This window comes from Kryptolebias marmoratus, linkage group LG2 (assembly GCF_001649575.2).
Source record: "Kryptolebias marmoratus isolate JLee-2015 linkage group LG2, ASM164957v2, whole genome shotgun sequence".
Classification (NCBI taxonomy): Eukaryota; Metazoa; Chordata; class Actinopteri; order Cyprinodontiformes; family Rivulidae; genus Kryptolebias; species Kryptolebias marmoratus.
In genome coordinates this window covers 37,877,117-37,894,307 of record NC_051431.1, presented here as the reverse complement: position 1 = coordinate 37,894,307, position 17,191 = coordinate 37,877,117, and the positions used below count along the sequence as shown (strand labels likewise).

The 17,191-nt window shown below is 41.2% G+C and overlaps 1 protein-coding gene across 13 annotated transcripts in view; it reads left to right on the top strand.

Annotated features, from left to right (window-relative positions):
• LOC108248866 (rho GTPase-activating protein 23-like) overlaps positions 1-17,191 on the top strand; it is a 183,455-nt gene that overhangs the window by 108,071 nt on the left and 58,193 nt on the right. For 11 of the 13 annotated variants that reach the window (XR_003040350.2, XM_025011026.2, XM_017437904.3 and 8 more), the window contains 6 exons: positions 3,190-3,282; positions 10,046-10,124; positions 10,211-10,271; positions 10,571-11,960; positions 12,692-12,838; positions 15,752-15,860. Coding sequence is in view for 12 of the 13 variants with exons in the window: in XM_025011026.2 (XP_024866794.1) it covers positions 3,190-3,282; positions 10,046-10,124; positions 10,211-10,271; positions 10,571-11,960; positions 12,692-12,838; positions 15,752-15,860 (1,879 nt within the window). In the remaining variant the exon portion in view is untranslated. The remainder of the gene's footprint in view (positions 1-3,189; positions 3,283-10,045; positions 10,125-10,210; positions 10,272-10,570; positions 11,961-12,691; positions 12,839-15,751; positions 15,861-17,191) is intronic. The other 2 variants (XM_017437900.3, XM_017437902.3) reach the window with 2 other exon arrangements.

The following is a 17,191-nucleotide window of genomic DNA, read 5'->3' as shown; positions in this document are numbered from 1 at the left end:
GTTCCAATGGCTGTCAGCAGCAATCGTGTGAAAATCGATAATAAACTCTGTGACACTTCTCTCTCCTTGTCTCAGTGAAAATAACCGACGTGTCGCCTCACGTGCGGGCGCTATGGGATCAAAAACTCTGCGAAGCTCCGCAGCAAAATCCTTATATGCATAATATAAGGCATCCCGTTGCCACGCCGCGGTGCCCCAAAGTTTTGCTCGACCAGACAAAAGTGAAACAACGTAAGCAACCTTAGCTCTCTCAGAAGGGAAAGATGACGGCTGAAGCTGAAAGTGTATTTCGCACTGAGTCAAAAATGGTCTGCATTGAATTGACTCACCGGAGAAGTTTTCAGGAGGTGGAAGCTTTGGTTCATGCATAGGTGAAACAAAAGAGTGAGTAATAGCCGCGGGAACTTGAGCTGCGGCGTTTACTCTAGGGTTCGACAGGTCGCGGAGTAACCGCATCATTTCCTGAACGTTGACCTGTAACCCGGAAATAGCTCCGTCCACATTGTTTCGCCAGCGTTGTTCGTCTGAATCCATTTTAGCTTTTGGCCAGATTATTCTGACAAGGCAGGACTTGACAGGATTCAGACTAGCAACACAATAACAAAGTTTTAAGGATTTTATTATGGAAAGAGGAGGATCGGGACCAGAAGCTCTGGACTGCGCACTCACATGACCGTCGTGGATCGAGACAAGAACAGGTAAGTCCTCCTTAGCTTGGTGGCTAGATGCAGACAGGCTTGTCTGAAAGGGGCTGAGGCAAGAGGGAAAGTCCAGGTACAGGCGTGGGGTCGTTACTAGAGAGTCAGAAGTCCGAAGCCAAAACCAGAGAGGGCAAATCCAAAGGGCGAGGTCCAGGTGAGCGTAGCGGGGTCCGTAACGAGAGGTCAGAGTCCAAAGCAGTATCAGGCAAGGAGCAGGCAAGAGACAGTGGTCGAGAAACAGGCAATGGTCGAGATCAGGCATGAACGAAACGTGAACGCTGGACATCTACTTGCTGTGAGGCTTTCAATAATCTGGCAAAGCATGACTGGGAGCTGTGAGTATATATACTGGCTTGAACAGGTGAAACGAATGACTATGATTGCATGGGCATGGTACATGGGTGTGGCTTGGAACTGGGAGTGGGAAGTTACGTGGCTGTGGCATGACTAGAGGCAAGAGGCGTGGCATGAACAGACGGAGCTGTGACACACATGTATAAATTCAAAAAAGGTTAAAAAACAAAATCTACACCAGCATATTGTAATACACAATACATCACTAATTCCTAAACATGCAGAAAGAACTAACAGGTAAAAACAGGTTTACCAAAGTGTGATATTAACTTTAGTTTTACACATGAATCATAGACATTTCTGTTAGCATGTACAGTAAAAAAATACCTCCACTTTGGAGATGAGCTGGGAAGTTGAAGAGAGTTGGAGTCACATCTGTCAGGATTTAGGTTTTCCTTGTGATTTTGTATTTCCCTTGTTTCATTTCGAGTTTGTTCTTGTTCTATCTGTCATCTTTGTTTATCCTGGTATTGGTTCTGTCTTTGTTCCTCATGTCTGTGCTACATTCCCTCCTCCTCAGTCAGTCTCTCGTTCTCCTGCCACGCCCATCTCCACCTGCCTGCAATCGTCATCACTCACCTGCACCCACTCGTTACCCTCTGTGTTTAAAACCCGGTCACGTTCTCCACCTCTCTGCTGGTTCATTGTCACTTCCTTGTCAACCTTTGTTGCTTCATGTCTTGCCTCCTGTTTGCTCCTCCATGTTTTGGATTTTGTTATGTCTAGTTTTTGCTGTCTCGTCAGCTCTTTGTTTTGGATATTGCTTAAATTAGTTAAATTAGTTTCATTTGGTTAAAATGAGTCTGCAATCTGTGTCTGTCTCCTTCGCCTTCACCTCAGATCATGACAACAGCTTCTCTAAGCTGGTCCTGTTAAACTTCTCTGGTTTGAAATGTTCACTACAGAGCTGAGAGAACTCTGTAGAAACAAAATCCTCCCTTCTTACTGCAACTTCCCATTGCCTCCTTGAGTCTGTGTTACTGGGAAACTTACAATGTGATGAAAAAAACAGCAAGAGCAAAAAAAGAGTTCCACAAAACCAAAACACAATACAATTTAACCCAATTAAAACAAAAGAAAAGGACTAACAAATTCAAGGGTGTTAAGTGCAAATAAAATTATAAACTGTTCAAACAAGTCAATCTATCGTAAAACCAAGACCAAATAAATAATAAAATTAAATTCTGTCCTGCTGCCCGTTTTTCGATTTCGTGTTTTCGATCTTAGCCTAAAAGTGAAATATGAAAAACCAGGCGTTTTTTTTTTTCATTTTTGGTGTTATAATAAAAACAAAATAAGCAGTCAGTTTTTCATTATTTGATTTTTGATTGCCAGGAGAAAGAAGGGATTGACAAGGGAAGAGAAGGAAAAAAAAAAGATCACACAAGGGAGCACTTAGCCTCCCAAACAAGCTTCAATCTTAAGCAGAAGCAGACAAGATCAGAGTCAAGCAAAGCCGAACCAAAATGGGTCAGCAGAACAAAGTTTCTGAAGGCTGCCCAAAACAGTTAGGTACCAGCAAGTTTGCAAGCAAACAAACAAACAAACAAATGTGGGGAACAGCTGAACAAAGCCTTTTGCTACAAGCTGTCCCACTGGAGGAATGGTTCAGGAGCCTTTTATGGTGGTGCAGGTGGGCCTCATCAGTGTCTGACTGGGTTGCACTCCTCTGCGGGTCCAATGGTGTCGCTGCTCTCCTGCAGCCAATCAGGTAGGTGTTCTCTCACATCTGAGCCTGCACAAAAAAAGGAACCTGCACAGCCTCAAGAGGCCAGGGGCCGTAACTCTCTCTAGAGCCACTTCTGGGTCACCTAAACCTGACCAAATAAATATTAAAATCAAATTCTGTCCTGCTGCCCGTTTTTCGATTTCGTTTTTGATCTTAGCCTGAAATATGAAAAACCAGGTGTTTTTTCGTTTTTGGTGTTATAATAAAAAACAAAATAACCAGTCAGTTTTTTATTATTTGATTTTTGATTACCAAATTAAAATGGAAAGAATGAATGATACACAGATTGAAAGACTTTGTTTTGATTTTGTTGGTGAACCTGCTTCAATTTTGTTTTATGAGCTTTTGCTGTTTCGTCCTAAAAAAGGTTTTCTGTTTAGACTTTCTGTGTGTGTGTCTAAATAGGTTGTCACCGGTCTCACTTGGAGCCAATGGACACCATTTTTGTTAAGAGTGTAAAAGAAAATGGCCCTGCTCACCAAGCTGGACTGTGCACAGGTAGAATCCACTCTCTTTCACAAGACAAATGAAACAATATCTGCTACATGACAAAAGCCAGACAAAAACAAAAAATCTTCACAACCTCTGCACAATTTTCATAATTTTTTAGCAGACTGAATTTTTTTTTTATGTGCTATTCAGTCTTTTATTCAAGTAGTTGTAGCTGTCATTTAATGAACAAATGAGATGGCATCACTGAACTCCTGAGGTAATATGTTATTCTCCTCCTCCTCAATCAACCTAAAACCTTTAATCTCTGTGATTGTCATAGTGTTGTAACAATACAAATCAAACTGATTTCCACACCATGTGGTCACTCTGTTTTTTGTCGGCATCCCATAATGGCACGCTGAATGGCTTGTTGGAGATCAGCAATGAATGGGGTTTCTCTTGAAATATAAAATATTGCAAAAAAAATCACTTTGTGCTATTTCACGGAGAGCAGTTTTTTCACGTCTTGGAGTATAAATCCAGTTTCAACCCCAGTATAAGTTTAAGTGTTTGTGTCAGCCTGGAACAGATTTAACACCTATATAGTAGACAGTGAAGGTGTGAATTCAAGCACTGACCTTTGTGAACCAGTAGCTATAGTAATACAAAAAATGATGACAAACCACTTGTTAAAAAGCATAATAGGATTTATTACAGTTAAACAACAATGATTAAAACAAATCTAAATAAAATCCATTGTCTACTATGCTATCATGTATACAAAGTGTACAAGCAACAAAGATTGTTTCAACATTATCAAGTGTGTGTGTGTAGGAGGCAGCTAGGTGTGAAACAACAAGAAAGAGATCAAGGAGATTCAAAATGGCTGCTGCTACCATGTGGTCAGTGAGGTCTGGTGACAAAATGGCAGCTATACCATCAACTAGACAAATAAACTACAAAGATGGCAAATTTGGTAGTCCACAAGTTGCCCTGGCATTTGTGACCCCCCACAACATCTCATTTAATCTTTTTATATCAGGAATGTAAAAATTATATAAAGTTTTTACTTTCTACAATCTGGATTTTGTATGTAGTAAGGAGTTTGGGTTTTAAAGCAGTGTGACTACGTCAGTATGTGATTGCATCAGGATTTTTTGTTTAATTCTATTTTATTGTCATTGTCACACTTACAACAAATTTTAAAAATGCCATCCAATCTGTGCAGCCTTCAAATCTGTAATTTAAAAAATATTCTAAAAATCGACAATAAAATAGAATTTCACAAACACTTTTCTACTTCAAAACATGCCCTAGAATGGCTGGGCACACTCCTTTCAGTCAGTCAGACTATGAGCTGGGTAGAAGTGACGGCCTGCTGAAATAGAGGCATTCTCTGCTGACATGAAGGGAAAAACTGTTTGCTAATGGGAGGAATTGTCACCTTAAATCAGACACAACCTGGCAAAGTGATCTAAGTTTATGTCATTAACAGCTAACAACATAAATGTGGAACAGAGACATAAAAATAACACAAATCACCAGCTGGTTCACACAGACCCTGTAATACATCATATTCATATTCATAGCTTCAATAACTTTATTCATTACATTTGGACGTTTGTTTTGTCATTCACATGGCCAAAGTTGGCATCTGTCTCCCTATTCCACTAGAAAGTGAGGCATTCACCTGATGCCCCCGGTTGTGACACCATGTGAAATGGAGTGAAAACTACCTGGCTAGATGATTTGTTAGCTGGGCTGCAAATGGTGTGCAGCTAATACTATTCATGACACTGGAAAGGAACAACTCCCTTTTATTGGGAAGAAACCTGTAGTAGAACCAGAACCAGGCTCCGGATGGGCGGCCATCTGCCAGCTGGGGTTAGAGAGGACAGGAAAGAGATACAGACAAACACAGAATGAGTGATCAGATGGAGTTTCTATAAGAAGTAAAACAAATAAAAACACGTTATTGATAGAAACAATTTCAAACACGACTGGAACTGCAAGCAGTTATCATTAGGGTCCAAGCCACTTGACGCATGTCCGCCCCTAACATTTCACCTTCCCCATTCATCCAAGGACTTGTTAAAGCACTGGCTTGTAGAATTATAAGTCATTCTTTTGTTGCCCAGACCCTCCAGGATTCTGCGATGTTGCGATCGCAACTATTAACGCTAAATCAAGCAAACCCCGCAAAAGTGCAACTTTTTGCAACTTTGCCCAAAACACCGCAACTTTAACCCAATATTTATTGTTTCTAAAGTGATTTGCCACCGTTTTTGCGGTCTAGTCTCTTCTTTGTGGGTTTGTGTAGTGTGGAATACAAAATAACCCCAAATAACTCACGAAGAAGAATGTGACATCACATCCTGTTAACATCAGAATGCTGGGAGCATGCAGGAGCAGCGACCAAAGCAAAAATGTGTGCTAATGCTTCACATTTGCCCACAAAGATTTCAGCAAAGGACCACGCAAAACAGTTTCCTATCCAGCTGCACGAGAGTGGGGGAAAGCTGTTTTGCACGTCCTGCAATGTAATCATCGAACATAAACGCAAGTCATCCATCGACAAACATTTTGTGTCTGCAAAACATGAGGAGAGCTGCAGACAAGGGACAATCCAGAATGTCATGTTTATAAGCTATCAAAGTTCTCAAATAAAGCCCCTTTTGATAATGTCAATGTTTGTTGGTAATTATCTTACAAAACTATTAAGTATTTTTGGTTTATATATTAAAAGTTATGTTTTTTTTATTGATTTTAGTTTTTAAAAAAATTGCAACTTTTCATTGCGACTTTTAGGAAAATGCCCTGCGAAATCAGGCATTTTAGCCAGCAACAATCACAAAAAATGCCTGCGAAATCCTGGAGGGATTGGTTGCCTATTTGTGTTTTCAAGCTACTGATAAAACTTGAAGTAAAGTTTACTTCACAAAGTGCCCCTTCTTTATTCATTGTCAAAAAAACTGTTCCTTTTCAGAAAGCTATAATTAGTAAAAGTGTATTAGTGGAAGATACACGATGTACTGCTTTTTATTCTGAAAATATGTCAATGAATGGATAAAAAATCAGTCAGTATTTTATTATTAACGGTTAGCGGTTGTTGTGTTTTCATGTGCCATAGTGTTCAAACTTTGATAAGCTTTGGATGGGGCTTTGAACCTCCACTTTAATAAGTTGGAAATTATTGATTACATTCTCAAAAATCAATTCAATAATTTAAATCAATCCAAAGGAAAATTTTAGGACATTACAGGATTGGTCTAAAAATGAAACTACTGATTTTTGAGGTGATTGAAGACAACGATTGTAGTGACAAAATATTTAGCCATTCTCCAAACTTAAAAAAAAAATTGAATTTCATACTTCGAAACAGAGCATAGGTTTTTTATATACAGAATGTTTGGGGTCATTCAAGGAATGCATGTTAAATATTGTAGTTTAGTAGGAAAAGCATCTGATTTTTTTAGTGATTTTTAAAAAAAACTGAAATCACATTTTATCTTTGCTCAGAGGCAACACCCACTTTAGCCAGTCATTGTCATATGGGGAAACAAGTCAGTGTCCTCCTCAGCATGTGTCTTTGATTTGGTTTCTTCAGTTGGATCAAAATTCATTGTAAGGAGCAGCCGTTGTAGGTCAATATAATGGAATGGTCTTGTGGGACTTAAAATTCAAAAATCACCGGTTTGTTGACCCCCTAAACACAGAGAGTAGAGTGAGTATAGACAACAGAAGAGTGAGGAAATGTGGTCAGTTTGGCCTGCAGTAGTCTAAGCTTATAGCAGCATAACTAAGGGATAGCTCAGGAAACTCAAGCAAACCCTAACTATGGGATTTATCAAAAACAAGTCCTAAACCTAGTCTTGAAAGCAGACAGAATGTCAATCTCACAGACAGAAACTAGAAGTTGGTTCTACAAGAGAGAAAACTTTTGCCTGAAAACTGAAAGTACTGCCTCCCATTCTACTTGTAGAAACTTTAGGAACCACAAGTAAACCTGTATTCTGAGAGCAAAGTGTTCTTTTAAGAAAATATAGAAAATAAGATTTTTAATATAAGATGAAGCTTGGTTGTTGGGAGCTTTGTATGTCAGAAGTAAAATTTTAAATTCTATTCTAAATTGACAGTGAGTCAATGGAGAGAACCGAAACTAGAGAAATATGTTCTCTCCTAACTTTCATTAGAACTCTAGCAGCAGCATTTTAGAGACATTTAGAATATGGATTTGAATCTGGACCTGTTTTGAACTGAATTGACTTTATAATTTGACCTGTTTTTTCTATTGTACAGTGCCCTAAGAAGAACTTTGTTGTTAATTGGACCTATATTGATAAATTCATTGAATTGTGCATTTTCTATCTAATTGAAACAATTTTATTAATAAAGAATCTCAGGAAGTCATCACAGCTAAATTATATGGATACAAAGCTCAACAGAGCTAAGACTATTCATCAGTCTGATGGCAGTTCTAAAAAAGAAAACTAGGGTTCTACTTTATTAAAGATGAAAATTATACAGTTTTGGCTTTGCAGAGAGCTTGTTTATTCAAAGGATGTTTCTCCAGTTTAAACGAAATTAAATACAAATAAAAAAAAGGGCTTTGATTGCAACTTTCTGAAATAGCTGCCTCAAAATTATACACTTTATACACGTTGTTGTGGAGGAGCAGTGGCTCTACTCTGAGCTCCCCCTGGATGACAGAGCTCCTTAATGTATCGCTAAGACTGAGCATGGCCACCATACAAAAGAAACTCATTTCAGCCATTTGTATCGAGGCTCTTGTTCTTTTGGTCATGAGGAAGGGTTGGAACAAAGATGGACCAGTAAACTGAGATGCATTTCAACTAATCTCCTTCTTTACCACAACAGACCAAAGCAACTGCCTCATTACTGTGGATGAGACTCCAATCCATTGACCCATCTCATGCTCCATCCTAACAACAAGAATCCAAGATACATCAACTCCTCCACTTGAGGCATACTCATCCCTGTCCCAAAGGGAGCATTTCACATTTTTCTAGTCAGGAACCATGACCTCAAACTTAAGAGTAGCTGACTCTCATCCCACTCACTTCATAGTCGGCTGTGAACCGTTCCATTGCATGCTGAAGGTCATGGTCTGAAGATGCCAACAAATCATCTGTAAAAACCAGACACCAGACCCTGAGGTTCCCAAACAAGACACCCTGGTCTTCATGACTGTGCCATGAGTTCCTTGTCCATGAACACCACAAATAGAATCAGAGACAAGGGACAGCCCTGGTGGAATCCAACCTGCACAGAGAACAAGCTTGACTTTGTGCCAAAGATGTGGACACAGCTCTTGTTTTGGTTAGACATGTGTCCATGTCCCACCTAGGAACACAAACACACTGTTTTTAACTTAGAGATTTGTGTTTCATTCACTTCCATGGCTACAGGGGTATAAAATCAAACACCTAGGCATTTAGACTGCTACTACAGTTTGTGAAAGAATGGGTCGCTCTCAGGAGCTCAGTGAATTCCAGCTTAGTACGATAATAGGAAAGTTCTGTTGTGAAATTACAATACTAAATATTCCACAATCAACTGTTAGTGGTACAACAACTAAGTGGTTGGGAACGACAGCAACTTGGCCCATGAAGTGGTAGGCCATGTAAAATCACAGAGTGGGCTCAGAGGATGCTGAGACGCATAGTTCACAGAGGTTGCCAATGTTCTGTAGAATCAATAGCTACATACCTCCAAACTTCATGTGGCCTTCAGATTAGGTCAAGAACATTGCATAGAAAGCTTCATGGAATGGGTTTCCATGGCCGAAAAACTCCATCCAAGCCTTACATCGTCAAGTGCAATGTAAAGCATCAGTTGCAGTGGTGTTTACTCTAGAGCAGTGGAGACGTGTACTCTGGGTAATGAATTGTGCTTTTTTTTGTCTGGCAATCCGATGGATGAGTCTGGGAGGAGAACAGTACTTGTCTGACTGCATTGTGCCAAGTGTAAAGTTTGGTGGAGGGAGGATTATGGTGTGGGGTTGTTTTTCAGGAGTTGGGCACTTCTTAGTTCCAGTGAAAGGAATTCTTAATGCTTCAGCATACCAAGACATTTTGAACAACTTCATGCACCCAATTTTGTGGGAACAGTTTGGGGATGGCCCCTTCTTGTTCCAACATGACTGTGTACCAGTTCACAAAGAAGGTGTAGAAGAACTTGACTGAGTCCTGACCTCAACCTAATAGAACATCTTTGGGATAAATTAGAACAGAGATTGCAAGCCAGGCCTTCTGTCCAACAGCAGTGTCTGACCTCACAAATGCTCTTTTGGAAAAATGGTCAAAAATTTCCATAAACACACTCCTAAACCTTGTGGACAGCCTTCTCAGAAAGGTTAAAGCTGTTATAGCTGCAAATGGTAAGCCAACATTATATTAAACCCTATGGATTAAGAATGTGATGTCAATCAAGTTCATATGCCTGTGAGAGGAGGTGAGTGAATACTTTTAGCAATATAATGTATCTCAGACCTGGTATGAAGGGATTTCTTAAGACGAGGGGCTAAAGACTGAGATTTAGAAAATAAAATCTTTTTTACATGGTTTTTATTTATTTATTTTTTTTACATAAAGTTGCATTTGACTTTGTCTGTTGGAAGTCTGAAGTTCTACATTTATCAGGATATAAATCTTGCTAAGATTTCTGTTGACAGACGTGAAACAGTTTCTATTCAATGGTATTCTATCTGAAGGCAGATGTTATTTCTTGTTAAAATATGATTAAAGAGCTTCAGCTGTCCTTGTTGCTGTATATTTTTAACAGACCTTTGTGTGTTTGTTTTCTGCAGGAGACAGACTGGTTAAGGTGAATGGTGAGAGCATTCTGGGAAAAACCTACTCTCAGGTCATTGCGCTCATCCAAAACAGGTGGGAATCAGTTGTTGTTTTAAAATCTATTCATTTAACTTCCCACACACATCAGTGATGCTGCTTTTTCATCTCATTTTATATAGTGAAAACATTCTGGAGCTCTCTATTATGCCAAAAGATGAAGATGTGTTGCAGTTGGTAAGTGTGAGTATTATCTTTCTTTTGTCCTTCTTTTCACTTCCTGGATGGGTGAAGCCATCAGTTAGTTTTGCTTCTGAAATATTTTATGTTAAGAAATATTGTTTTCCTCTTATCGGAGTCAAGCTTATTTTAAAATAAAGCTTATTTACAGATAAGGATTTAGCTAAATGTTTTTGGAGGAATACTTTCCCAGTGTTGATTGAGCATTAACAAACTCTTCCATGATGATAAAAACAAATGTTTTGCTGCATCTGTCTCACTCTGTTCTTCATATTTTACTCTGTGTCCCCCCCTGTCTTCAGGTATACTCCCAGGATGCCTACCTTAAAGGCAACGAACCATACACAGGTGAGTCACAGAACCTCCCAGAGCCCCCACCTCTTTGTTACGCTTCCACCAAGCCTGGCTCCAGCCTCCTAGACAACTGCAGAACCAGCACCACTTCACCACTGGACAACCGCCCCCTTCCTGCCTCCACACCCTCCTCTGGCCCACCCCGAGCTCCTGAAGAGTCCAGCAGCCATTGGAGCTCATCCAAGCAGCACCGAGGCAGGTCCTCATCAGCCATCAGTGCGCTTGAGTTTCATTTTGCAAACCACAGTGCTGCCATTGCTTCTGCATCTCTGCCTCCACCCCGGAAGAACAGCCTGCCTGCCTCTGCACGCACCCACACTGGCGCCCTCTGCCACCAGGCTCTGTCAGACTGGTACTACAGCCAGGCGGAGGCCACAGAGCTCATGTCCCCCCGCCATCACAGTATATCTCAGGAATACTTAGCTGAGCTGGGCCTAGGGTTGCCACTCGGTCCCAGACACACAGCTACCTCCACAAAGCAACACCAAAGAGAAAACCTCCTGCAGCACTACCAGGCCTCTTCTGCATCACATGACTCCTATTGGCTAGGGGACAGGGGCAGTGGATCAAGTCCCGGGAACAGGTTGTGCTCCCAGAGACTGCTGGCTGCTTATTCTGAATATGAGCACAACTATGGGAGGTCTGTGGAAACACTGGCAGAAGCTTCAGCTCTGGTTTCACAACAATATGATCACACTGTGCAGGGTTCCCATATGACCAAATTCAGGGAGCAGAAAGAGCAGACATACTCAGGAGTACATCAACACCAAGCTGCAGGGACAGCCTTGTGCTCAACACCGCCCAGTGGCAGGCAGTCCGGTCAGCAGGTGGCTGAGCCCCAAACAAGAAGACTAAAAGACAAGGAGCTGGTGGGCTATAAAAGCTACAGCCCTTCTTTCTCCCACAAAGCAGGACACCTCCTCCAGCAGGCCCACTCCTTCAGAGAACCCACTTACACCGGACCTTATCTCAACTGGAATCCTGGCAGAAGCAGAGATAGTGATGGGGAGATACCACCCCGTCCCCAGTCCACCCCAGCCCCATCTGCTTCAGAGGAGGAGAAGGTTCGGCTCAGAGAGGACAGAGTAGTGGGCTCCCCTGTCTCCTTAACTCAAGAAGTGGTTCTAAGGCAGAAGCTGCCTGTTAACAGTCGGAAACCGGTTCAGGCTTTGCAGCATCCACACTACACCAGACCTGCCAATTCACCAGAGCTACCCGGTTGGAACCCTTCATCCGGAACACCCTCACCTCTTCCTGGTGTGATGGGTCCAAGCCACAGGGCCAATGGTAGCCTCGCACAACATGCTCTGGACTCCCTATCATCAGTTCCTTTCATAGGTTAGTGAGTTTTTCTCTGTAGCAGCTGAACCACAGCTTTCCAACATACAAACCAAACTTACTTTTATTACCTTCTGATAGTCAACATCATCCAAAGCCTAATGAGAAAATACATCAGCAGTAATAAAATTAATTAATTATTAATTATTTGATTTGTCTTTAACCACTCCAAGACACTTTAGAAATTAATGCAGATTTGGAACAGTTTTTGAATAATTATTTATCATCAGTGTTAGACCAGGACATATTTCTGTATAAATTGCTCCATGCAGGTGTCAAAATGCCATTACCAGGTATTTAAAATTTAATTAGATTTTTGGATATTATCTTAGGGCCCCCACTTGGTGTTTTGTGACTTACAGTGGGGTCCTGCCCCCTACCTTGGGAATCACTAAATCACATTTAAAGAAAAGGCAGCCCAAGTACAGCCCTACGTACTGAGTGTGCAGCCTCTGGCTCTAAAACTACTAGAAGCTCCCAAAAAACAGACATTTTGACTTCTGTCAGAGCAATAGAAGGTCGTTCATCTTAAATATGGTAATGATGAAACCAAACCAATATACCAGAGTTCAGTACAAAACATCAAACCATGACACACAGTCCTGAAAAATAAAACCGTACTTACACACTGACTTCTCTGGAGCTGATTTCTGCCTCAGCTCCAGAGAAGTCGTCTTCCAATCACATCTCCCTCTGATTGTGTTTCCTGTGTGTGATCCCTGACCTTACAGATGAATCCTGCAGTCCTAACACTGACCATCAGGCCTGCTCTGTAGTATCCACTTCCCAGGCCTCCACTGTATCCACCCTCACCTCTACCTTTGTCTCCCACACCCTGTCCATGTCCCCCTTTGTCCAACTTCGCTCTCAGGACTGCAGTGAGTCTCCGTCACCTTTTTATTATTATTATCATTATAAAGGAACAGATAAATGTACTCTTGTTACTAATTTTGGATTGAACACCACATGTTTGTTTCTAAACTATAAAAATAGTTACATTGGGCTTTTTAATGCACAGATTTAAATTAGGTTTCTGAATGTTTTTTTTTTTTTTTCATTAGTTTAGTTATGTAGATTTTTCTCTAAAACCTCATATAGTCACAGTTACCGAGGAAAAAAAAATCAACCACAGCTGAAACAGTGTAAAAAGGTCATCTTGTCACATCTGAAAACAGAGCAACTATTGCTGCCCAAACGTCCTGCTAGAAATGACTTTTGAAGCTTCTCCCAGTTCATGTCTTGAGCTTTTGATTTGAATTTGACCCGTTCAAACCTGCCTTTGACATCCATCCTGGGTGATCTAATTGTATCTGGACAGCAATAAATATAAGTGAAAATAGCCTCAATACACATCGAAGGCATCTTCACTCATTCAAACCGGTCAATTTTGTATTCAATTTGGGTGGTTTGACTGCAGGTGGTCGGCTCTAATTGAGAATATACACACCTAGCAGTTAATTTGTCCCTCAAAACATTTATCAGCTCAGACTGTTATCTTGTGATTTACAGCATAATAAACACTGCACTGTAAGCACATAGCTTACAGTGACCGCAATGTCCAACAAGCTCTAAAACAACTAGAACAAAAATTAGACTAAACAGAAACTGACATTTTAAGAAGGATTCTAATAGTTGAAAAACAAAAGAAAGAAAAAATTTGTACATTGAAAATTCTCAAGTGTGGTTGTTTGATTATCTTTAGTAAGTCAGCAGTTAAATCAGGCATTTTTGTTATTCAAGACGTCCAAGAAATACCTTTGCTGCTTGTGTGGGGTATCAGTTAAATAGGAGGTCCCACAGCTTGGCTCAGGATTGATTGTATTCAGTCTGCCAAAGGAATGTGGATAAAAGTGATCCAGACAAGCTCTGTAGGTGATCCGAGTAAAAAAGGTTTTTAGAGTTGAGGCAGAAATCATCTCTAAAAGGTCACATGTGTATTTAACACTATCAAAATGCAATTTGATAGCTAAGGGCAGATTTAAATATTAGGTGTAAAGAGAGTATCAGACCATTTTAGAGGGTGGCCTTAAGGTCTTAATGAACTGTTTATTGGAATCATTCTTACTAAAAATGTGTTTATTGGGATTTTATCAGTTAGTAGATTATTGCAGTGATTCCCAACCCTGGTCCTCGAGGAACACTATCCTGCATGTTTTAGTTGTTTCCCTGCTTTGACACACCTGATTTGAATGAGGGAGTGATTAACAGGCTTCTGCAGACAGAAAGGACCTGCTGAAAAGCAGGGAAACAATGAAAACGTGCAGGATAGTGTTCCTCGAGGACCAGGGTTGGGAACCGCTGGTTTATTGTAACGCTGCATGGCGAGTTCTTCTGTAATTAAATGTTTGTTTTGATAGTTTTTTGGACTGAAAGCTATAATGTACTATATTCACAGAACAACAGAATTATGTTGCATTATACTCACCTAAATAAACATAGAACTGATGCTGTTTTACTGTGGAGAATTTCTATGGGTTCAGTTTTTGCTCAGACACTGAACTTTGTGAAGCAACTAATAATTGTTTACTCCTTTATTTTTACCATATTGCATATGTTTATAGGTAGTTTGGCTAAGCAGAGTTGTGTACTAATAAACTATAAAATTGTGACTCAAATGGCTATGAAACGTGAAAAATTTTATATAATGATATAGTTCAAATGTCTGCGTGTAAATTTTACAAAAACATCAGCAGACCTGCTGTTATACTGATCTGGCAGCTCTGTGTCATGAGTGTGTTTCTGCATACAGACAGTGACACTGAGACCAGATCACTACAAACCCATGGTAATGCTGGGTCTAAACAATCATACTTAGACTTGCGACTGAATCAGCCAGAACTCATGATAATGTCAGGTCTAAAGTCAATTCACAGCCAGTGATATCAGAAAACAGGTCTATTCATATTTAATTATAATATAATACAATCAGATTCAGTTGGTCACAAAATGCCAGGAAATCAGCAGATTGTATGAAATAGTCATGCCCATTCAGAAACACATATTGAACAAGCACTGGGTGGGGGTTGACAGTGGAGAGGAATGATTCATTTTTACAGGAAGATACCTCCAGCAGAACCCCAGGATGGGCGGCCATCTACAGGAAATAGACACAGACAGACAGGAAGTGGCCAGGTGTTTGATAGACAGAAAACTAGAGAACACAAAGGTAATGACAGCAATGATTACATATACAAACATGAAGAGTAGAGAGAGTAAAGACAGCAGCAGAGTGAGGAAATGTGGTCAGTTTGTCCTCCAGCATCTAAGTCAATATCAGCATAAATAGAGGATACCTCAGGAAACCCAGTCCAACCCTAGCTAGAGAATTTATCAAAAAGTAAAGTCTTAAGCTTAGTCCTAAAAACAGACAGGGTGTCAGCCTCACAGGCATAAACTGGAAGTTGGTTCCACAAGAGAGGAGCCTGATAACTGAAAGCTCTGCCTCCTATTCTACTTTTAGAAACTCTAGGAACCACAAGTAAACCTGCAGTCTGAGATTGAAGTGCTCTGTTAAGAAAACACAGAAGATCTTTAATATAAGATGGAGCTTGGTTGTTGGTTTTGGCAGCAACATTTTGGAACAAATGAAGAGGTTTTAGATACAAGATAATGCAAAATTACAACAGTTCAGCTTAAAAGTAATAAATGCATGGAGCAGTTTTTCTGTATCGCTTTATGACAAAATGTCCTTAATTTTCAGATTAACTTCTCATCTCCTTTTGTTTGTCACTGCATCTCATTCCTTACTTAGCCTGTCTTCTCCTTCCCTCACTTTACTTTTCTCTTTTCAGGCAGCATTAAAAGCCGCCGCTCTTCTTATCTGCTCGCCATCACTACTGAGAGATCCATGTCCTACGATGAGGGCCTCAACACTTTCAGAGAGGAAGGCAGAGTCTTTTCGTGAGTGACAAACCTAGAGGAAATCTTGGTAACTTTTTATCAATGCAGAGGATTTGATTCTGCATCAGCTAAACATCGGTTGCAGTCATTTTATGTGTTAACTAGTTAAAAAAAGAGGTCTGCACCCTTTAGCTCTAGGGCTATATGTGGCTCTTTGGTCCCTCTGCAGCAGCTCTTTGTAGTTTTGACCATATATAACATGGAAATTATTATTTTCATTCATGACGACAATTTTTTTTTTAAAAGGCTTGTTTTAGTAATTCTCCTGTCCAGTTTCATTCAAATCTGTGAATCAAATTCTGGTGACAAAATATATATATCCATCCATCCATCTTCTGTTTATCCGGGGGTAGCAGCCTAAGCAGGGAGACCCAGACATCCCTCTCCCCAGCCACTTGGGCAAGCTTCTTCGGGGGAATCCTAAGGCGTCATCCCTCACCGCCAGTGTCCACCAGCGGGTTCAAGGGTTGCCGCCCCAACAGGCACCAACTACCTTGCGACCACAGCTCCGATAAGCCTCCTCAACAATGGAGACAAGGAACATGGCCCACTCGCGCTCGTGTCTCATGTCCCCCACCTCCCCCAGAACATGTTCGAAGTTCTCCTGGAGGTAGGAGTTAAAGCTCAACCTAACAGGAGACTCTGCCAGACATTCCCAACAGACCCTCACAATACGTTTGGGCCTGCCAGGCCTGACCGGCATCCTCCCCCACCATCGGAGCCATCTCACCACCAGGTAGTGGTCAGTTGACAGCTCCGCCCCTCTCTTCACCCGAGTGTCCAAGACATGCGGCCGCAGATCAGATAAAACAACAACAAAATCGATCATTGAACTGCGACCTAGAGTGTCCTGGTGCCAAGAGCACATATGGACACCCTTATGTTTGAACATGGTGTTCGTTATGGACAATCCATGACGAGCACAGAAGTCCAACAACAGAACACCGCTTGGGTTCAGATCAGGGGGGCCGTTCCTCCCAACCACACCCCTCCAGGTCTCACTGTCATTGCCCATGTGAGCGTTGAACTCTCCTAGCAGAACAAGGGAGTACCCAGGAGGGCCACTCTCCAGTAACCCTTCCAAGGACTCCTAAAAGGGTGGGTGGGTAATCTGAACTGCTGTTCAGCGCATAAGGACAAACAACAGTCAGGACTCGTCCCCCCACACGTAGGGGGAGGGAGGCTACCCTCTCGTTCGCCTGGGTAAACCCCAACGTACAGGCACCAAGATGGGGGGCAACAAGTATGCCCACTCCTGCTCGGCGCCTCTCACCGGGGACAACTCCAGAGTGAAAGAGTGTCCAAGCCCTCTCAAGGAGACTGGTTCCAGA